Source organism: Glycine max, chromosome 16, assembly GCF_000004515.6.
Source record: "Glycine max cultivar Williams 82 chromosome 16, Glycine_max_v4.0, whole genome shotgun sequence".
In the NCBI taxonomy this organism is placed as follows: domain Eukaryota; kingdom Viridiplantae; phylum Streptophyta; class Magnoliopsida; order Fabales; family Fabaceae; genus Glycine; species Glycine max.
Window position 1 is genome coordinate 13,762,351 of NC_038252.2, and position 22,951 is coordinate 13,785,301.

A 22,951-nucleotide genomic window follows, 5' to 3' on the forward strand; every position below is an offset into this window, starting at 1 on the left:
AATTTTATGTGCTATCTTCTCATCATTTTATAAGGTTGCCCACAAAATTTCAAGTCATTTAGATATGATTTGAGGGTAGCTGTATTTCAAACTTACACCTTCATTTACATTACAAGGCAACTAGTTGTGCATGCTGAATGTAGTGTATGACTAGAGGCAATCCATCTGACTTATAACCCTTTGATCCTGAGATAGATAGGACATTTCATAGATTAGTTAGGCATCATTTTATACCTTTTGATCATCCTGAGCATTCCAATACTGGTGAATCTGTGCATTCTGTTATTGGTGATTTTGAACATCCTGATTTTGAGCATTACAATTTTGAGCATTCTAATTTTGAACATTCTGAGAACATGGCACAACCTCCACCCCATGAGAGGACTCTAAGGGAAATGGCTACACCTGATTTCACCTACGAAAGCTTGTGCATCCAATACCCTGATGAGGATGTCCCATATGTTCTTAAAACTGGACTGATCCATTTGCTTCCAAAGTTTCATGGCCTTGCAAGTGAAGACCCGCACAAACATCTGAAAGAATTTCATATTGTCTGCTCCACCATGAAACCCCTAGATGTCCAAGAGGATCACATATTTATGAAGGCTTTTCCTCATTCTTTAGAGGGAGTGGCAAAGGACTGGCTGTATTACCTAGCTCCAAGGTCCATCACGAGATGGGATGACCTTAAGAGAGTATTCTTAGAAAAAATTTTCCCTGCTTCCAGGACCATGACCATCAAGAAGGATATCTCAGGTATTAGACAACTCAGTGGAGAGAGCCTATATGAATACTGGGAGAGATTTAAAAAACTATGTGCCAGTTGCCCTCACCATCAGATTCTGGAGCAGCTTCTTCTCCAATATTTTTATAAAGGACTCAGTAATATCGAGAAAAGTATGATAGATGCTGCCAGTGGTGGAGCCCTTGGAGACATGACTCCTGCTGAAGCCAAAAACTTGATTGAGAAGATGGCTTCCAACTCCCATCAGTTTAGCGCCAGAAATGATGCAATAGTCATTAGAGGAGTGCATGAGGTAGCTACAAACTCATCTGCATCATCTGAAACTAAGAAGCTTGAATGCAAACTAGATGCATTGGTTAACTTGGTAACCCAGCTGGCCTTGAATCAGAAATTTGTACCAGTCGCAAGAGTCTGTGGTTTATGCTCCTCTGCTGACCACCATACAGACCTCTGCCCTTCCATGCAACAACCTGGAGCAATTGAGCAGCCTGAAGCTTATGCTGCAAACATTTACAATAGACCTCCTCAACCTCAGCAGCAAAATCAACCACAGCACAACAATTATGACCTCTCTAGCAACAGATACAACCCTGGATGGAGGAATCACCCTAATCTCAGATGGTCTAGCCCTCAACAACAACAACAGCTACTGGCCCAAGCAGACCGTACATTCCTCCACCAATCCAACAATAGCAACAACCCCAGAAACAGCAAATAGTTGACGCTCCTCTGCAACCTTCCCTCGAAGAACTTGTGAGGCAAATGACTATGCAAAACATGTAGTTTCAACAAGAGACTAGAGCCTCCATTCAGAGCTTAACTAATCAGATGGGACAATTAGCTACATAATTAAATCAACAACAGTCCCAGAATTCTGACAAGCTACCTTCTCAAGCTGTCCAAAATCCCAAAAATGTCAGTGCCATTTCATTGAGGTCGGGAAAGCGGTGCCAAGGACCTCAACCCGTAGCACCTTTCTCATCTGCAAATGAACCTGCCAAACTTCACTCTACTCCAGAAAAAGGTGATGACAAAAATTTACCTAACAATTTCTGTGGAGGTGAATCTTCCACTGGTAATTCTGATTTGGAGAAGCAACACATCCCTCCTCTTCCATTCCCTCCAAGAGCAGTTTCCAACAAAAAAATGGAAGAGGCAGAGAAAGAGATCTTGGAAACATTTAGAAAAGTAGAGGTAAACATACCTCTGCTGGTGCAATAAAGCAAATTCCAAGATATGCTAAATTCTTGAAGGAGCTGTGCACTAATAAGCGGAAGCTTAAAGGAAGTGAACGAATTAGCATGGGCAGAAATGTCTCCGCATTGATTGGTAAATCTGTCCCCCAAATTCCTAAAAAATGTGAAGATCCAGATACATTCAGCATACCTTGTATTATAGGGAATAGTAAGTTTGATAATGTCATGCTAGATTTAGGAGCTTCTGTTAGTGTTATGCCTCTGTCTATTTTTAATTCTCTATCTCTAGGTCCCTTACAGTCAACTGATGTGGTAATTCATTTAGCTAATAGAAGTGTTGCCTATCCTGTTGGTTTCATAAAAGATGTCTTAGTTAGAGTTGGTGAACTGATTTTCCTTGTTGATTTTTATATTTTGAATATGGAGGATGGATTTTCTCAAGGATCAGTTCCTATCATTCTAGGTAGACCCTTTATGAAAACTGCTAGAACTAAGATAGATGTATATGCAGGCACACTATCCATGGAGTTTGGTGATATAACTCTTCATTTTAATATTTTGGATGCTATGAAATACCCATCTGAAGATCTTTATGTATTTCGTGCTGAAATAATTGACCATGTTGTTGATGAATACATGACTGGTCTTTATTCTAATCTGCATGCCTCTCACTCTTCATGCATTGAGTCTGAAATTGTACTTGATCATATGTCTGAATTTGATGCTGTGAGTGAATCTGAAATTGATATTGATTGCATGTCTGGTGGTGGTGTTTTACCTCTCGAGATTGATTTTATAGAGTCAGATAGGACTAACCATGTTTCTGGAAGTACACCTACCTCTGACTTTCTTTATGAGGTACAGGCTGAAAAACCATCTCCTTCTACCACTATCCAGCCGGCCACACCAGAATTGAAGCCTCTGCCATCAAATTTAAAATACGCTTACTTGGATGATAACAAAAGTTTTCCAGTGATTATATCTGCCTCCCTTGCTGGTGAGCAAGAGGAGAAGTTGTTGTCTGTTCTCAAGAAGCATAAGAAGGCTATAGGCTGGACCCTGGCGGATATTCCTGGTATTAGCCCATCCACATGTATGCATCGAATAAATTTAGAGGATGGAGCTAAACCAGTAAGACAACCACAATAGAAGACTCAACCCGGTGATTCTTGATGTAGTGAAGAAGGAGATAACCAAGCTTTTGCAAGTTGGAATCATTTATCCTATCTCCGACAGCCAATGGGTGAGTCCCGTCCAGGTAGTCCCGAAGAAGACCGGCCTCACAGTGATAAAAAATGAGAAGGAGGAGTTGATTCCTACTTGGGTGCAGAACAATTGGAGAGTTTGCATTGACTATAGGAGGCTAAACCAGGTTACCAAAAAGGACCATTTTCCCCTGCCATTCATTGACCAGATGCTTGAACGCCTGGCAGGTAAATCTCACTACTGTTTCCTTGATGGCTTTTCTGGTTATATGTAAATTACTATTGCTCCTGAGGATCAGGAAAATACCACATTCACTTGCCCCTTCGGCACTTTTGCCTATAGGAGGATGCCTTTCGGCCTGTGCAATGCCCCTGGTACCTTCCAACGGTGCATGATTAGTATTTTCAGTGATTTCTTAGAAAATTGCATAGAGGTGTTTATGGATGATTTCACTGTGTATGGATCCTCGTTTGATGGTTGTTTGGATAGTTTGGAAAAAGTTTTGAATAGATGCATTGAAACTAACCTTGTTCTAAATTTTGAAAAATGTCATTTTATGGTTGAGCAAGGTATAGTTTTAGGCCACATTATTTCCAATAAGGGTATTGAAGTAGATCCTCCAAAATTTTTTGTTATTTAACAATTGCCTTACCCCTCTTGTGTGCGAGAGGTGCGATCTTTTCTTGGTCATGCAGGATTCTACAGGCGCTTTATAAGGGATTTTAGCAAAGTATCCCTTCCACTATCCAACTTGTTGCAAAAGGAGGTGGAGTTTGACTTTAATGACAGATGCAAAGAGGCTTTTGATTGCCTCAAAAGAGCGCTGACTACTACCCCTATTATCCAGGCACCCGATTGGACAACCCCTTTTGAGCTTATGTGTGATCCATCAAATTATGCATTGGGGGTTGTCTTTGCTCAGAAAATTGATAAATTGTCCAGGGTGATATACTATGCTTCTAGGACTTTAGATGCTGCCCAAGCGAATTATACTACCACTGAGAAGGAGCTTCTAGCCATAGTTTTTGCTCTTGAGAAATTTCGATCTTATTTGCTTGGTACCCGCATTATTGTTTATACTAACCATGCATGATGAAAGCTCCATTGGAGCTTGTAGGCCTAGGATCTTCTTCATCAATGGATTCCTTTGCTTCTTGGAAGATAAATGGCAGCGGAATGGAGAAGGAAGAGAGAGAGGAGACGCCACTTCAAGGAGAAGATGAGTCTAGAAGAAGCTCACCACCATAGGAGGCCATGGATAAGAGCTTGGAGGAAGAAGGAGATGAATGAAGGGAGAGGGAGAGAAGAGCATGAAATTTTGTGCTCAAAAAGAGCTCTGAAATCTGAAGTTAATATTCAAATGATCAAAGTTGAAAAAAATGCACACACATGACCTCTATTTATAGCCTAAGTGTCACACAAAATTAGAGGGAAATTCAAATTTCACTTGAATTTGAAATTGAATTTGTGGAGCCAAACTTTGGAGCCAAAATTTCACTAATTATGATTAGTGAATTTTAGTTATGGTTCAGCCCACTAATCCAAGATCAATTCCAAGATTCTCCACTAAGTGTGCTTAGGTGTCATGAGGCATGAAAAGCATGAAGGACATGCACAAAGTGTGACTATATGATGTGCCAATGGGGTGTAGTAAGCAAATGCTCACCTCCCCCTCTAAAATTTAATTGGATTGGGCTTCTACCAATTCAATTAAATTTATTTCCAACCACACACATCAAATATCCACTTAGTGCATGTGAAATTACAAAACTACCCCTAATACAAAAACTAGTCTACGTGCCCAAAAATACAAGGGCTGAAAAATCCTATATTTCTAGGGTACCCTACCTACAATATGGAGCCCTAAATACAAGGACCAAATATAATGACATCCTAGTCTAATATGTACAAAGATAATTGGACCCAACCTTGGCCCATGGGCTCAGAAATCTACCCTAAGGTTCATGAGAACCCTAGGGCCTTCTTCAGCAGCTCTAGCACAATCTTCTTGGAGCCTCTTGCTCATGGTTCTAGTGATTGGTCCCTTCCTAGGGAGGATTGCATCAATGCAGCTCTAAAGTACTTGTTGAAGAAGGCTGATTCTAAGCCTAGGTTGATCCGATGGATGCTCTGGCTCCAAGAGTTTGACTTGGAGATCCGTGATAGGAGCGGAGCACAAAATTTAGTTGCTGATCGTTTGAGTCGGATTGAACGTGTATCTGATGCGGATTCACCCATTCAGGATGATTTCCCGAATGATCAATTGTATATACTGTATAGTATTTCTGACTCTCTTTTTACTTCCTGGTTTGCTAACATTGTCAATTATTTAGTTGCTTTTGTTTTTCCTCCCTCAACATCTAAGGCCCAAAAAGATAAAATTAAAAGTGATGCTAAGCATTTTATTTGGGATGACCCCTACTTGTGGAAATTGTGCAGTGATCAGGTAATTAGACGGTGCATTCCAGATCATGAGACTGACTCAGTCCTGCAGTTCTGTCATTCTTCCGCACCGGGAGGTCATCTGGGTGTTCAAAGGACAGCTCACAAAGTGCTTGATTGTGGCTTTTATTGGCCCACCATCTTTAATTGTTTTTAATCTTTTAATTGCGCTACATTGAGGACAATGTGTTGTTTAAGTATGGGGGGGAGTGTTCTTCGGTTTTACTAGTTTTGTTGGTTTTGTTAATTTGTTAGTTGTGTTAATTTGTTAATGTTGTTAGTTTCGTCGGATTTCTACTTTAATATTTTGGGTCAATTATGTGTGCATGTATGACTTTGCATGTTTTTCTTTGAATTATAGGATATGTTCAAGAGATGGGTAATTATTTTGAAAATAAAAGTTCTTGACATTTTGTGACATGAAATCCTTGATTCTCCTCTACATGTCATGATAGTTTTGAAACCTCAATTTGAAAGTGATGAGTTTACCTTTGTGAGAATTTGAGCCATCCATCATCATAATCATTTGGCGTGTTTGGCCCCATTGATTGCTTGCACAATAACCTTGGCTTGATTCTTGTTGATGCTTCCTAATTCACATGCATATTTGGAAATGATTGAGGCAATTTTGTTCTTATAAGCTTCTAGCCAAATGGACTTACCTTGAATTAATTCCTTTGATAGCCTTCTTGAGCCTTGTTTCCCTTTCCTTGTTTTGAAGCTCACTACAAGCCTTAAGTGAAAAACCATGATATCACCATATCCTTAAGGAATTTTGGAGCTTTGGAATTGTTTTGGGAATAAGTGTGGGGGGTTTTTGTTTCATTGGATAACATATTTTGTTGGCTATGCTTCATGATGTATTTTGGGCCACACTTGATGTACATTGTATATTGGTTAAATGTTGGACATGCTGAATGAGATGCTGTTTCTCAAAGGCTACAAAGCAAAAAATAAAAAATAAAAAATAAAAAAATATATCGAAAAAGAAAAAGAAAAGCAATAAAGTTGAGTGAATAAGATCTTAAATGACAAAAGAATGATGAGACTCTTGGTTCTACTCTTTATGTTTAATTTTATCTTTGGTTCTTTTTATTTTTTTTTCATTTTTTCTTATTATGCACTTATTCCCCATTGCTCCTCTATTCCTTTGGGATTTAGCCACTTATTCCATATTTTTCCATACCTTGTCCTTGGCCCCATTACAACCTTAAAAGACCTTTTGATCCTCATGTGCTTGTGTTTATGGGTTGATTATCAATTTTAGAATCTTGCCAAGTTTATGTGGTGTTTGTTTTCATGGGTGCTTTGAGGGTAAATAGTAGCCTAGACACTTGAGAGATAGAGTGTATATCTTGTGAGGCTTTATCACTTTTCATTCTTGAGCTGATTAACTATTTTGCCATGATAGGGTTGCTTGGATGATTTTCATGAATGTCTTCACTTTTTGGATCTCCTTATGTTAGATGTTACCCATTACTTTCATTCCTTGATGTTCATTGAGAAATATGTGAATGTTTTTGTTTGTCTCTCTTTGATATCCTTGGATTTTTTTCTTTGTTTCATTTTGCCCAGGAGTGCAAAAGGCTAAGTATGCGGGGTTTTGATGTGCCATCATTTTCTTCTATTTCTTAAACCCTTTTTGCACCATTTTAATTACTGATTAGTCTTAATTGTCAAATTAATTAGGCAGTTCTATTATTTGGACTCATTTAGCTAATTTGATGTTTTAAATCTAATTTCAGGAATTAATGAAACATTGGGCTTAATCTGGATTTTGGTTGTGGACTTGAAGAAGGCAAATAAAGCAGCGCTTACCTTAGTTAATTTCTAATTAGGAGATTGCAATTTTATTTTATGTGGTTCAGTGTTTATTTTGTTTTGGGCCAGAATATTGTAATAGGGCCTAGTGACTTTGAGTGACTCTTTTTAAATAGCAGCCTTGGGATTTATGGAAGGCTATTATGTTAGACTATTATGTTAGACTATTATTCAGAGCATAGGGTTTATGGTTTTTACGTTTTTTGGTTCTAATGCTACTGTTCACATAATGCAATTTTCCATTTTCTGCTTCTAATTACAATTTCGTTCTTGTTTCTTCTTCTGCCTTCATTTACGTTTCTGCTTCATTTACGTTTCTGCTTCATTTATGTTTCTGCTTTTAGTTTCATTTACGTTTTCTGTTTGAATCTATGGAAGGCTAAATATTCTGGTGTTGTTTCCTTTTGAGGACGAAGCTCAACTCTCTTTGAGGTTTCATTTATAATGTGGCTTCCTGGCAGTTTTCCCTTCACCAGTTAACCCAAATTCGTTAACATTAATCTGTGCACGCTTCGTGTTCGATTAATTGCCTCTGAGCCTAACTTGTATTCATGCTTAATGGACGAAGGGCTAACTGGTGTATGTGTTGCCTAATCACGTATTGACAACCCTAAGTTGATTTTCGCTTAGTAAATTGAAATAGGGTTGGATTAAGTGGTTAACTGTTAAGAACGAATTCTCCATAACCCAAGACAAGAGAATGGCTTCTGAATCAAAGGGAACAACCCATTTTTAATATTATTAGTTTCGTATTCCAGTTTACTTGTTATGTTCTTTAAATCACAAAACAAACAAACCCCCCCCCCCCCAATCGTTACTGTTACTGCAAGTATATTATGAACATTTGGTTTATCATTGCTCGTTGGGAAACGACCTAGGATCACTTCCTAGTTATTGCATTTTCATGTTTATTTGATTCGAGTACGGCCTCGATCAACGACTCCTCTAGGCTTGGGTTTTCAGCCTTAATCACTGCTTTATACAACGCTAGAGGAGTCACTTCTGATTCCAGGACCATGGAGAGTCTCATCCCTGCCACTAAATTGGCATATGTGAAGAAGAACTATTGCAATCTTGATGATCTAACAGTGACTTTCAGAGGGCCTCACAAGGCCAAGGGGAAGAGGTCAGAGACTCTCCCATTTTCTGAGATTCCCCTATCAGCAGCTCCTTCCATTACAACTTCATCTTCTTCTGCCCTATCTCCATCTGCTCCAGCTTCATCTTTACCAGCACCAGCTTCAGCTCCCACTCCTTTGCTAGTTCCTGCTTCAGTTTCTACAAGACCCTCCTCATTCACCTCTGAGACTTTTTACGCTATGATGTAGAGCCTACACCATGGGTAGGCCATTATTATGCAGAGCTTCTAGAGCTTGGACCTGCCATCTATCATGAGTGTGGATGAGTTTCTTGCATAGGTGGCTTGGCCAGGAGTCCAACCTTCTCCTTCTAGAGAGGGTGAGGCCTCCACAGCCCAAGAGCCTGTGCCAGCAGAGGAGCCTGTGCAAGACGCAGAGGATGAGCTTGTTCCTCCTGAGCCATTTATTTTTTAGACTGATCCTGTTGCTCAGGAGAAAGCAGTAGCTCAAGAGCCAACTTCTCCAGTTCAAATCTCTCCAGCACCCATTCCTAAGGATTCCCAACCATCTGCACCAGCATCGGAGCCAGCGCAACCTATTGTTCAGGATCCACCTGCTGCTCCAGTGTTGGATCTTAATGAGCATGCAGAGGATCACCCGCAGGAGGATTGACAACATCTTTATCTTCTTGTCTTGCATTTTGAACAGTTTATTTTGATCAGTTTATTTAGTTTATGCTTTATGTTTCAGTTATTTAAATTTCAGTCCTTTAAATTGCAGTTGTTTTAGTTGTTTGTACAAAGGCATGATTGAATAGTGAACTGATTGAATATGATATTCAGTGGTTTGATTTTTTATGAAATGAAGTGTTGTGATTGATTTGAATGAGAAATTGTATGAATTGAGTGGATTGGAATGTTTAGATTTTGTTTGATCAAGCTTGCAGCCATTAGAAGAGAAAGAACATGTGATTAGTAGTATGACTGAAAATGTTAGTTAGTTTGTTAGATTGATTGTAAAGGAATGCATTGATTGTATCCCGGTGAGAGTATGATCCTTAAATTTTGAGAAAAACGACTATCATTAAGTACTAATTTTTGCATGAATCTTTGAAGTATGGACTGAATGCATGAAATTGAGGATGATGAAGGTCATGTTTGATTGTGATAGCCTTGTAGCCAAAGAGCTGACCACGTGCTTGAATGATTTATCCTTTGCACCCAGTTTTGAGTTGAATGATTGATTGATTGATTGAATCCTAAGCCAATACAGTTTTATCTCCTGTTACCTTGTCTTAGGTTGTAGGAAAGTGTCATCCACAGAAAAGCTTGGTTCAAGACAAATTTGTCCCAAATTTGGGGGAGTTATATGTCAAAGCAAATTTGTCCCAAATTTAGGGGATACACTGGGTAAAAAAAATAAAATGGTCGAAACAGAGCAGCATATACACTATTTTCTGTATATATAAAAAAAATTGAAAGTACAAATAAAAGTCTTTAAGTGTGTGTGCTGCAAATCAATGAAATGAAGCTAAGTGCCTAAAAAAAGAGGCAAGTATTGGGGTGGGAATGAATGAAAAGTAAAGGTTTATCTATGGATGAATGCTCTCCTAGAATCTAAGCTTTTGAATCCTAGAAAAACCATGATTTGTTGGTAGCCCATCCTCATTACAAGCCTAGAAAGTCCTTAGGATTCATTTTGTGTGTTTATTTCCATATAGCATGAGATGAAATGCAAAGATTACTACTTGCGTTAGTTGTTTATGATGGAATGAGCCTAAACACTTGTGCTTGACTAAAACAATGACCATGAGGCTTTGGTTGATGATCCTTCCTTGATATTTGTCATTCTTACTAGCTTATTTTAGTTGTGACTCTGGTACATATGTTCCTATCTTTCAAAAGTTGCATGTTTTGTGAAGTGACATTGATTGAAGCATTCCATGATATTCATTTCATATGATTAAATTTTTCTGTGAAACAAGCATCACTTTGATTGACCACTGTATTTTGTCACTTAAGGACAAGTGAAGTGTTCTTTCTTTGCTTGAAGACAAGAAAATCTGTAAATTTGGGGGAGTTTGTTAGTCATCTTATACGACTAACTTTTGTATAGAAAACATTTTCTAAAACTTGTATAGTTCCCTAATTTATAGTTATTTTTGTAGGAATTTGTAAATAAATCTTTTTTTGTTTGAATAGTTGTCTTTGGAGTATCTCCCATGTGATTTAATGATAAAATTTGCACAATTTCAGGTCAAAAGAGGCTCAAATCTTGAAGTGCTAAAAGGAGCATTCACACTAAGCAGACCCTGTGGGCTCAGCGTGCATCCACCACTAAGCGCAGCTTCAGCGTGCTTAGCGTGACAAGGGGAAGAGCATAAGAATCAAGGCCGCAACCTAAGCGCGAGATCAGCTCGCTAAGCAAAACATTTGTCTCTTGCCAGGCTCAGCGCACGACAGGCGCTAAGCCCAAATCCACTTACTCGCGCTTAGCGCGAGGGTGGCGCTAAGCGCGATGTCACGATTTCAGAGCCTATTTAAGCTTAAATTGTCAGAATTAGGGTACAACATCACACAGACAAAACGAATTTAGGAGATCAGAGCTACATACTTTGGAAAAGAATTCGAGATAGTGCTCTGGAGGCTGTAGAGAGGCGACAGCTAAGCAAGGAAGCTAGGGTTTATCACTTTAAGAGATTAGAGAGTGTTTGAGTGATCGTGAGGTGCCAAGAAGAAGAGGAGGGATCCCCCTTCTTGTGTAAGCAACAATTGCTCTATACTCTCTGTCTCATTTGCATTATGGTTCCTTGTATGGCGGGTTAGACACCCAAGTTGGGGATTTCTAAGGAACAGTTGATGTAATTACTTTTAATATCTAATTGATTGTGTTTTGTGTGTTCAATGCTTCTTTCAATGCTTAATTACTGCATGCTCTTGGTCTGATCACCCATTTGTGTGTACTGTTTGGTGACTTTAGCATTAGGAAATGTATTGTTGCCTTAGAACTTGATAGAAGCAGGACTAAATAACTACATTACCAGGGATGGATTGTGGGGTTTTGGTTTTCTGAATATGTTGTGATGATAATGCTGTTTAAGTTAAGTCTAGTCTTACAAGAGGGATCTGCGGATGAAGCTTAGGTTAAATTAGTCTAAACTTACGAGGGGTCGAGGTTTAGTACTTTAGGCTACAACATAGAACACAAGAACAAGATAAATTAGAGAAATATCCTCATATGCATAAACTTGTTTGTTAGAAAGACCCAATGCTTTTTACCTATTACTGTCAACTTTTACTTACTTGCAATTATTGTTTTCACCATAAAATTAGTTTATTTCTATTTTTAACCATCAATTATCAATGTTTGTTCCAACAATGCCTTACTTCTGAATAAAAATTTGTCTAATAAGATAGTTCCCTGAGTTCGATACTCGGATCACTCTGTTTTAATTTAAAATACTTGACGACCTAGTGCGTTTTCCAGTGCTTCATTTCCCTTGAATATATTTGTTGAAAATTGGAGAAAAAGGAACCATATGGGAAAATGAACACGGTCTCTTTTACTTTTATTAGTTAAAATGAACCTTTCAAAAGTTTAAAATAAACTCTTCGCGTAACTTTCTTGCTTCTCAAGAACTACGTAGGTCTGAGTTCTTCTTTGCACTTGAGGATACGTAGGAGCAAGGGTCATGCTCTTGTCGACCCCAAAAGATAAAAAAAAGGGAAAAATAAATAAATATCAAAGTCATGATTTTGCACACTTGATTAAAGGTTGTCGTCCCTTGTGACGGACGCATGGGGTGCTAATACCTTCCCCCACATAAACAACTCCCGAACCTTTATTCTTAAAATTCGCAGACCCCCTTTTGGTTTTTCTAACGTTTTTCTCAAATAAACATTGGTGGTGACTCCTGCGCATTTTCCTTTCATGGAGGACGCACCCTTGGGTCTCGCCTTGCCCTCCCCTTGAAGGGTAGGTTGCGACAGTTGACGACTCCACTAGGGAAGTTTTTTTAGATAGTTAAGCCATTTAATCTATAGGCAATATTTATCATGACTTTCTCCTTGCTTTGTTTCCCTTTCTTTCTTTTATGTTCTTGTATTCATATAACTCTTTCGATGCTTTTGTATTCGGTGTGGCTGTTTACTTATCACATGCATGTTTGTAAATATTTGTTCATGCACACATGGCACGCACACCTTTTCACTTACGGTGAGTTATTAGGGCCCTATACCCAGGTCCATGGGAACATAAGAAGTAAAGGTTGATCTATGGTCATGCTGAGTCTCCGACTTGCTTGATGACAGTGAAACCTCATCAAGAGTTTTTCTCTTTGATGATACGTTGTCATTGGTAGTCCCTACTGCCACAACGTTTGATATCAAAGAGGATGATATCTCTAGAAACCTTTGAAAGATATGTGCGACCACCTTGGGAGTTATTACTAAGTAATAAACTTTTAGTCCCTCCCATTAGGTTCCTGAAATAGGGGCACAAAGCAAACACACAATGTTTGTTTCCTTGATATTGCCATGCATATCTTTATGATGTCATGATTGTGTGCATCTTTCCTATGCTTACCATGTCGTTATGTCATTCCGGCATTAATTGATTGTGTTACCATGCTCGTTCGTCCAGTATGTTTCTCTTTGTGCTATCAACCCTGTGCTCTCGCGCATGCATACTCATACTGTGTCATCACTCATACATTGCATTTTGTCTCGTCATTTTGTCACAGGAAGTCGAAAGGTCTGTGTCACCTTCTTAAATGCATGCATGGGGCATCATGGTAATGACTATAAATGAACCATGATGCCCCATGCGTTGTGAGTAAGAAGAGATGGTCTTCTGGGCTCTTGTGTCTGTAGATAAAATGCATTTTTGTCATCCATAGCATAAACATTCCCTCATGCATTCATCATATTAGGGTGTCAAAATATTGAACAGTAGAGTTTTTCATTCTAGCAAACATGGGATCAAACCAAGCACCCTCTTTTAAGAAAAGGTTCTATCATGTCAAAATCAAGAGCTTAGAAGTAGCCAGTTTGCAAGAGCTAGGGTAGCGGATGGATCCACTTCAACGTCAAGCCTTCCGCAAGACATGGAAAACTCTAGGATTTGGCTATGATAGAAGTGTTTGTTGAAGCCATTGCATCCCTCACTCAATATTACGACCAGTCGCTAAGGTGCTTCACGTTTGGGGACTTTCAGTTAATACCAACCGTAGAAGAGTTTGAAGGGATCCTGGGATGCCCGATAGGTGGAAGGAAGTCGTATCTATTTTCTGGACTATACCCCTCCATGGCAAGAGTAGCAAAAGGGGTCAAGATCTCGGCGCAAGAATGGACCGAGTGAAACAAAATAGAAATGGGGTGGTTGGGATACCGAGGAACCACTTGGAAGAGAAAGCAAAAGCTTTGGCTGGTCAAGGAGAGTGGACTACCTTCATTGATGTTGTAGCACTGTTGGTGTTTGGGATTGTCCTTTTCCAAATGTTGATGGGCTAGTGGACCTAGTTGATGGAAGCTTGCTTGTGGGACTTCTATGGAGGCTGGATGTTTGAGCTTCAATGAGGTCCTTTAATGGTGATTTTCCACCATGGAGATGCAGCGGAAGACAAAGGAGAAGAGGTGAGAGGAGGCGCCATCCACTAGGGAATAAGCTATGGAAGAAGGAGCTTCACCACCAAGATGAGCCTTGGATAAGAAGCTTGGAGAGGATGCTTTAATGGAGGAAAAGAAAGAGGGAGAGAAAGAGAGAGGGGGGAGCACGAAATTGAAGGAAGAAAAAGGGAGAGAAGTTGAACTTTGAGTTGTGTCTCACAAGACTCTCATTCATCAAAGTTACAACAAGTGTTACAATGCTTCTATTTATAGACTAGGTAGCTTCCTTGAAAAGATTTCTTGAGAAAACTTCCTTGAGAAGCTTCTTTGAGAAAACTTCCTTGAGAAGCTAGAGCTTAGCTACACACACCCCTCTCATAACTAAGCTCACCTCCTTGAGAAGTTTCCTTAAAAAGATTCCTAAAGAAGCTAGAGCTTAGCTACACATACTTCTCTAATAGCTAAGCTCACCTCCTTGAGATGAGAAGCTAGAGCTTAGCTACACACCCCCTATAATAGCTATGCTCACCCCCATGAAAATACAAAAAAAAAACCCTACTATAAAGACTACTCAAAATGCCTCGAAATACAAGGCTAAAACCCAATACTACTAGAATAGCCAAAATACAAGGCCCAAACGAAGGAAAAACCTATTCTAATATTTACAAAGATAAGCGGACTCATACTTAGCCCATGGGCTCGAAATCTACCCTAAGGCTCATGAGAACCCGAGGGCCTTCCCTGGGATCTCTGGCACAATCTACCTGGAGTCTTCTATCCAATGCCCTTGTGGGGTAGGATTGCATCACTAGTGGCGGTCGATGTTTTTCTTACTTATCACCATAGCAAGGAAAGTCCGGTCATTGCTGTTTTGGCCGATGCTTATGACACCTTCGACCGGAGATGCGAGAAGAGCAGTGCGAGGATTGTTTGTTGCACACCTGCTCTTTATGTATGGTTGGTCTCTCACATTTTTCGTCATGAAAGTTAACTCGTCTATCCCCTACAAGGTCACCGCATGTGTACCGAGAAAGGGAAAGCAAATTGGGAGCAGCTCTTGGCAGGTATGGTAGGGGCGTCGCTGGCATTAATAGAAGATCCATATATTTACTTGTCTAGCTAGACATCACTAGATGTCAAATTGAAAAATTATTTTCTTGTAGGTTTGCACACTTGAGCTAACACCTCCATCTAGATGGACACTTCAAATACACTAGTATTATTATAAAAATCATTCAATTTTTTAAACACTAAAAAAAGTCAACTTAATATTAAAAAATAATTCCTCCTAATATGATTTTTGTGAGGCTCTCATTATCATAGAAAAATTGTGAAACTTAAGGTGGAGCTCTAAAAATCAAATGATTATTATTAAATTACAATCTATAGCTATATTTATTAACAAGGAATTAAGTTTCAACAGAAAAACAAAGAACACCTTCCATGATAACGACTATCAAATCGCTCCAAAATAAATAAAACTAGAAAATTTTGTAGTACATGATTAACCTAGGTCGACTCAAAGATACAATTCAATTTGGTTCCTACTTCAATTCACTTATAAACAGCAAAGGGAATTTCAATGAATAGTTTGTAGGTGGCAATGGAAAGAAATGTGAAATCTAAACTGAAACAGAGTTTTAGTTGCAGAAACACAAACAAAATTGCAAAAACAATCAGAATTGCACAAAAAGGTTGTAAAACAGATTCAAGATCATCAATCCAATTCACCAAACCAATCAATTCGAATTATCACAATTTTGCAGAGAATGATCACGTTGTGAAAGTTCAATCAATGTCATTAGAGTTAGTTCAATCGAGTTAATCCCTAAATTGATTGAAATATCATCCAAACAATTTTGAAATTAGGAAATGAATCCATAACCTAATCCATCTTCAATCCTAAACATATTCATAATCATGAAAATTGAAAATAGGATTGAAGAAAAAATGAACATTCACTCAAAATACAAATACTAAACCCAAACTCAAATTAATAGCCTTGCTTGGAGTGGATCCCTGGATTGATTGAGTATTTAGCCTTCCATGATCATTACAAGTGGAAGAGCAACGAAATTTGTGCAAGAAAAAGGAAGAATGTAAGTGAAAAGAGGAAGAAGAATGAAGAACAATTGAGAGAAAAATAATAGAGAAGAGTTTGATCCAAAAGCTTGCACAATAAGTTTCTAAATCTATTTTTGTACAAAATGAACTACCTAACTAACTAACTCCACTAATATATATAGTGATTACTCATAAGGAAAGGTTGGGCCTTGATTAGGTCCAACTAATCTATCTAATTGAACTAATTACAAAAGGCAAAGCCCAAATTTGTAACTCAATTATTCAAGTGGAGAAGTTCTGACTTCCAAGACCAATTTGATCCTTGAAAATGGAGAATTGGCCCAGGCTTATTTCAGAAAAATTTGAAGCTCCTTTTCTTAGATTTCCAAGGACTACTCACATGCCCTATTTGAAGTTCTGTAGCATCCTATAGGCTCTACACAAGACAGATAGGTTAAGTAAGCTCAAACTCCGAAAATAGGCAACAATTATCAATTAAGCTCAATCATTTGCCTAAGACCGAAACTGAGTTTAGGTGAGAAAATAGGAGTCAAAGAGAGGTCAAATAAGTCAAGAAGAATAGAAAAATACTAAACTAAAAATGCTTAATCAAATTCCCCACACTTTATCTTTTGCACTACTGGGTAAAACTAAAAGAAAGACTAAGAAAAATAAATCAAACTAAAAAAAAATAACCACAACTAAAACTGAAGGTATGAATAAGGCACACGTATTTTTGAATGGATCCTAACAATTCAAAAAAATGAGAGAGATGGAAAACAGAATAATGGTATCAAGGTAACAAGCAATCCATGAACACATGATCATAAAATGCAAAGTGGACAAGTAGTCAAGTAAAAATTAAGAATGTACCATGGTGATAGAAATCTCTCAAAGACCAACACTCAACCTCACCAAATGTGTATGGGTTTGTGTTTGCACTCAAGCACCACATGTAACAAGCACATCCAAATTTTGACAAGACTCTAATCCATTCAACTTGAACTACACATGCATCAAAAGATCAAAAGGACTTTTATTGGTTTTTAATGTATGGCTCAAGTAATGGTGAATATGAGAAAGATATTTAGGCTAAAACTAAGGGAAAATAGCAGAAATGGGGAGTAAGCCAACAAGTAAAAAGAGGATTAGAAACAAAGTGGAGAGGACAACAAAATTAAAATGAAAAGAACTTACAAGAATCAAAATGAAACACAACATATTTTTTTTTTCATTTTTTTCTTTTTCTTTTCATTGTTTGTACAATTTTTTTCTTTTTGAACTTTTTGCTTATAAAATATAAATGCATAGTACGTAACTGATATAAAACATGTTGTATTGAAACTATCTCACATAACTAACTCATTAATGTAACTAACTAATAGATAACTTGATGCAATCCTACCCCCCAAGGGTATTGCATAGAAGAATCCAAGAGGATTGGGCTAGAGCTACTAAAGCAGGCCCTAGGGTTCTCATGAACCTTAGGGTAGATTTTTGAGCCCAAGGGTCAAGGTTGGATCCACTCTTCTTTATAAATATTAGAATAGGTTTTTCCTTCTTTTGGGCCTTGTATTTTGACCATTCTAGTAGTATAGGGTTTTAGCCTTATATTTCAGGGCATTTTGAGTAGTCTTTGTAGTAGGGACTTTTTTTTGTATTTTCATGTATTTTTGGAATGGTGGTGAGCTTAGCTTTTATATGGGGTGTGTATCTAAGCTCTAGCTTCTCATCTCAAGGAGGTGAGCTTAGCTATTAGAGAGGTGTGTGTAGCTAAGCTCTAGCTTCTTTAGGAATCTTCTCAAGGATGCTTCTCAAGGAGGGGAACTTAGTTATTAGAGGGGTGTGTAGCTAAGCTATAGCTTCTCAAGGAATTTTTCTCAAAGAAGCTTCTCAAGGATGTTTTCTCAAGAAAGCTTCTCAAGGAAACTACCTAGTCTATAAATAGAAGCATGTGTAACACTTATTGTAAATTTGATGAATGAAAGTCTTATGAGACACAATTCAAAGTTCCACTTCTCTCCCTCTTTTATTCCTTCAATTTCGTGCTCCCCCCTTCTCTCTTTCTTTTCCTCCATTAAAGCATCATCTTCAAGCTTCTTATCCAAGGCACATTCTTGGTGGTGAAGCTCCTTCTTCCATGGCTTATTCCCTAGTGGATGGTGCCTCCCCTCTCCTCTTCTCCTTTGCCTTCTGCTGCATCTCCATGATGGAAAATCACCATTGAAGGACCTCATTGAAGCTCAAAGATCCAGCCTCCATAGAAGCTCCACAAGCAAGCTTCCATCACAACTAAACTATTATAACTATTAATAGCAGTTACCTAACCACTTTCTGTTGGATCAAGTGGCCTCGGAATAATTAAGAAGGGGGGGTTGAATTAATTATTACTGAAACTTTACCAATTAAAAATCTACCCTTCTTAGGCTTTTACTATGTTGTTAAGAAAGTAAAGAACAAAAATATAAACTTAACCTAAAGTAAAAGCGGTAATTAAAGTGCACAGCGGAAAATAAAGAGTGTAGGGAAGAAGAAAACAAACACAAGAGATTTATATTGGTTCGGCAACAACCCGTGCCTACATCCAGTCCCCAAGCGACCTACGGTCCTTGAGATTTTTTTACAACCTTGTAAAAATCCTTTTACAAGCAAAGATCTACAAGGGATGTACCCTCCCTTGTTCTCTTTGAACAACCTAGTGGATGTACCCTCCACTAGAACTGATCCACAAGAGATGTACCCTCTCTTGTTCTTAGTCAACAACCCAAGTAGATTTACCCTCTACTTGTACAACAAAGGATGTACCCTCCAATGTGTTAAGACAAAGTTCTCAGGCGGTTAGTTGTGACATCCTGGAAATTTCTACCCGGAATTTTGTAAACGATACATTTTGAATAATTATATATAAGTATTATTCAGTGTATATATATATACTCCTGGTAGAAGTATGTACATTGGGGGAAAGATACGCGGGTTAGGCTAATTAAAGAAGAGAAATCCATAACTAGACAGTTATAGGTTAATTCTCAATTAATTTGTCTAAAAAAATTATCATTTTGCGTGCAAATTAAAATTTATCAAAACCAACCTCTAAACCACGCTTGGGGTTTCATTTTGAGCGTTTTGATATATATATTGCTTACTTTCAAAAATGGGCCCCGACGGGTGCAGAGAAACGTGAGGGACTGGAACCATAGAAACGACACGCAAACCGAGACATGATTTTAGCATTTCAAAAAGTCAAATTTTTCTTTCCTTGTGTCTGAGTATGAGTCACATCAAGAGAAAAAGTGGGCTCCTTTTTGTTCCGCTCAAAATGGGACAAGTGGCAAGTGCTTTTAAAAAAAATAATAGGAGGACCTAGAGGAGTTACCTCCCGAGCTTGCTGTGGATGCTCTTGACTTTCCAGAGGGTGATGAGGACCCACTCCCTGATGTGGACTCTCTAGAGGATGTCATGTCAGCATCTGAGGCAGACTCTACGAAGGAGAGCGGCCCTGGAGGGACAGCGACTAGTGGAGACTCTTCATCATGGCAGACGGCTCCTTAGACTAGGTTTACATACTTTTTGTGGATGGGTGTATCTAGTATAGACTGCTAGGTTTACTCTTCTGATTTTTGGATGGGTAGACCTATTGTATAGAAATTTTGATGATTGTATATATGTGGCTGAAGCCACCACAGTGGATACCTTTGCTCTGGATGTCACTATGTATTTTGCAAACTCCCATATTTTGGACAATTTTAGATGATGAATGTAATTATGTTTAATCTTGTTATTTGAAAAGAAAGTGTTAACAAACTTTATATTGAAAAGAGTTCACCGACCGCATTTTATTATTTTTCACATGACGACCGAAAATAATGGCTGGCATATTTTTCTTTTGAAAGAGTAAAATAGTTTAGAGGTTATGAGTGATCAGAAAGAAATGACTCCGAATAGAGTTGTGAACTGGCCATTCAGGACTCTATAGTGATAATTTTCCTTCTGAACTTAATTACTGTGAAAAAGAGACATAAACGAAAAAGAAAAAGAAAAAGAAAAAAAAATTTCCCATGGTTTTTGTTATTTAATTTATTACTATTAAACCAGTCATTATTTAGGTACGCCACATTAGTCCTTTGAAACTTTGTGAATGGGGAAACAAAAGAATTCTCAGGCGGTTAGTCCTTTGAAATCTTTTGTTTATGGGAAAGGGAAGAATCAAAAGAATTCTCAGGCTGTGTCATTTTGAATTCTTTGACAAGGGAGAAGGGAGACACAAAAAGAATTCAGGAGGTTAGTCCTTGGCGAATTCTTTTTGGCAAAGGGAGAAGGGAATGAAAAAGATGAATAGCACAAGTTTTTGAGCAAAGAACTTTTCTTGGAAGAAAATTTTTTGAACAAAAACTTTTAGAAAAATGAAGAGAAGATGAAACCAGAGAGCTCTGAAAGAAATGAAAGAAGGTGTTGAAAGATAGAATGATTGAAAGATATGATCAATATGAATGAGATAATTTTCTTAAAAAATTTCATGTCGAGGTCACATATTTATAGTTTCTTGATGACTCAAGTCAAAACTTGTAACTCTTGGAAATTCCTTTAAAAACTAATCACTTAAAAAGTTATAACTTTTGAAAGAATCTTCAAAAACAAGTCACTTGGAGAAATGTGACATTTGGAAATGAATTTTTCGAAAACAGTCACTGGTAATCGATTACCATAAAGGTGTAATCGATTACACATCAACAGATGTGACTCTTCATTTTGAATTTTGAAAATCTTAACGTTTTAAAACCACTGGTAATCGATTACTATAATATGATAATCGATTACCAGAGAGTAAAACTCTGTGGTAATGATTTTGTGAATACTTCGTGTGCTACTCAATGTTTTGAAAAACTTTTTAATACTTATCTTGATTAAGTCTTCTCTTGATTCTTGAATATTTTAGTCTTGAATCTTGATTTTGATTATTCTTGAATCTTGATTCTTGAAATCAAATTTCCTCTTGATCGTTGAAGTGTTCTTTAGTAGATCCAAAAGATTCATTAGTAGATCGTTGAAGTGTTACTCCTTGCACAAAGATTCATTAGTAGATCCAAAAATTATATCATCAACATAAATTTGCACCAACAAGATATCATTATCCTTCTTTTTTATGAATAAGGTGGTATCTACTTTCCCTCAAGTGAAATTCTTTTCTAATAGGAATTTACTTAATCTTTCATACCAAGCCCTAGGTGCTTGTTTTAAGCCATAAAGTGCCTTCTTTAATCTATAGACATGGTATATTTTTTGTGAGTCTTCAAACCCAGGAGGTTGTTCCACATATACCTCTTCTTCAATTAGACCATTTAAGAAAGCACTCTTGACATCCATTTGATATAGTTTAAAATTCATAATAGATGCATATGCTAATATCATCCTAATGGCTTCTAATTTAGCTACAGGTGCAAAAGTTTCTTCATAGTCTATACCTTCTTCTTGGTTATATCCTTTTGCTACAAGTCTAGCTTTATTTCTAATTACTATACCATTTTCATCCAATTTATTTCTAAATACCCACTTAGTTCCTATGATTGGTGTCATACCCTAATTTCGTCCGGGGACCTTTGCTTGATGACATGCAACTTTTGTTTGGTCCTTGTGAGGTGCTTGGCACCCATCATTAGGCAGTTTGTGAAGTTCCGGGATATGCCGGAAATCAAAAGAAAGTATTGATGCACAATCCGTAAGGTTCCGTGACACACCAGAAATCAAAATGGAAGCATCGTTGCACAATTAGTGAGGTTCCGTAACATTCCGTAAGTCAAAAAGGGGATGATTATGTAATCCGCAAGGTTCCGTAACATTACGGAAAGAAAACAAGTATCGTTACGAAATTCGTAAGTTTTCGTAACTTTACGAAAAAAGAATCACCAAAAAAAGGCAGGGGGTGTACTTAGTAAAAATGGGGGTGCAAATAGCAACCAGGCCCACTTGGGCCCTCCAGAAGATTCCTCCAGAAGGTTGTTGCTTCTGGAGGAAGCAACCCTGCTCGCCTGGGCGAGCTGGGTGGCAAGCTTCTCCCCCAATTTTCTATAAATAGGGGGAGAAGTGAAGTGAAAAAAGGTTTAGCCCCTTAGGCACTTCTCTCTCTTTCGAATTTGCTTGGAAAAATTGTTTCCGTGAAGAAAATCCAAGCCGAGGCGCTTCCGAAACGTTTCCGTAACGTTTTCGTAAGGAATTTCGCGAAGGTTTCGACTGTTCTTCGACGTTCTTCATTCGTTCTTCATCGTTCTTCGATCTTCAACGGGTAAGTACCTCGAACCAAGCTTTTTCGATTCATTCTATGTACCCGTGGTGGTCCACATTGTGTTTCGTGTATTTTTATTCTCGTTTCGTTTACTTTTTATACCCCCTTTTGACGTGCATAAGCCATTTTATTTAAGTCATTTCTCGCTTAACCTAAAAATAAAATAAATTTCCACCGATCGTTTGAATTGTATTATCCGTTAACTTCGGTTAAAATGAATTCCGACCGTTCGGTCGTGCCATAACCACGTTGGAAATCAAAAAAGAGGTAAAATGATAATATAATAATCAAAAAAATGTCTTTTAGTAAAATAAAGCGGAAAATCAATCGGACGTTTTCTCTTTGGGATTTCTCATTCTTAATTGAATTGACTAATAACTAAAGTGAAACTAAGGCTAAAATCAACTCGCCTAGTCAAGCTCGTCCATAAAAATAGGTTTTTTGAAGTTTATCATTTCAATTTCTTACTAAGTAAAATGGATCATTTTTAAGGTCCAACGCCTTAAAATGATCAC

General features: G+C 37.9%; 1 protein-coding gene and 1 non-coding gene across 2 annotated transcripts; one reads left to right on the forward strand and one right to left on the reverse strand.

Moving 5' to 3' along the window:
• Window positions 1-734: 734 nt before the first annotated feature.
• On the reverse strand, window positions 735-841 carry LOC112999863 (small nucleolar RNA R71). Its single transcript, XR_003265081.1, has one exon. It is a non-coding gene; the product is annotated as a small nucleolar RNA R71 (small nucleolar RNA).
• Window positions 842-8,426: 7,585 nt separating this feature from the next.
• Window positions 8,427-9,161, forward strand: LOC102666786 (predicted GPI-anchored protein 58). Its single transcript, XM_006599786.1, has 3 exons — window positions 8,427-8,734; window positions 8,829-8,868; window positions 8,964-9,161. The coding sequence occupies exons 1-3, from the start codon at window positions 8,427-8,429 to the stop codon at window positions 9,159-9,161; spliced, it is 546 nt and encodes a 181-aa protein (XP_006599849.1).
• Window positions 9,162-22,951: the final 13,790 nt, after the last annotated feature.

Bases quoted from the DNA above. Each gene is read 5' to 3' on its own strand.
- LOC102666786 (XM_006599786.1), top strand. From the start codon at position 8,427: ATGGAGAGTCTCATCCCTGCCACTAAATTGGCATATGTGAAGAAGAAC. The intron at 8,735-8,828 runs GTAGAGCCTACA...TTTCTTGCATAG, and splicing joins GAGACTTTTTACGCTATGAT to GTGGCTTGGCCAGGAGTCCA. The intron at 8,869-8,963 runs GTGAGGCCTCCA...TTTATTTTTTAG, and splicing joins ACCTTCTCCTTCTAGAGAGG to ACTGATCCTGTTGCTCAGGA.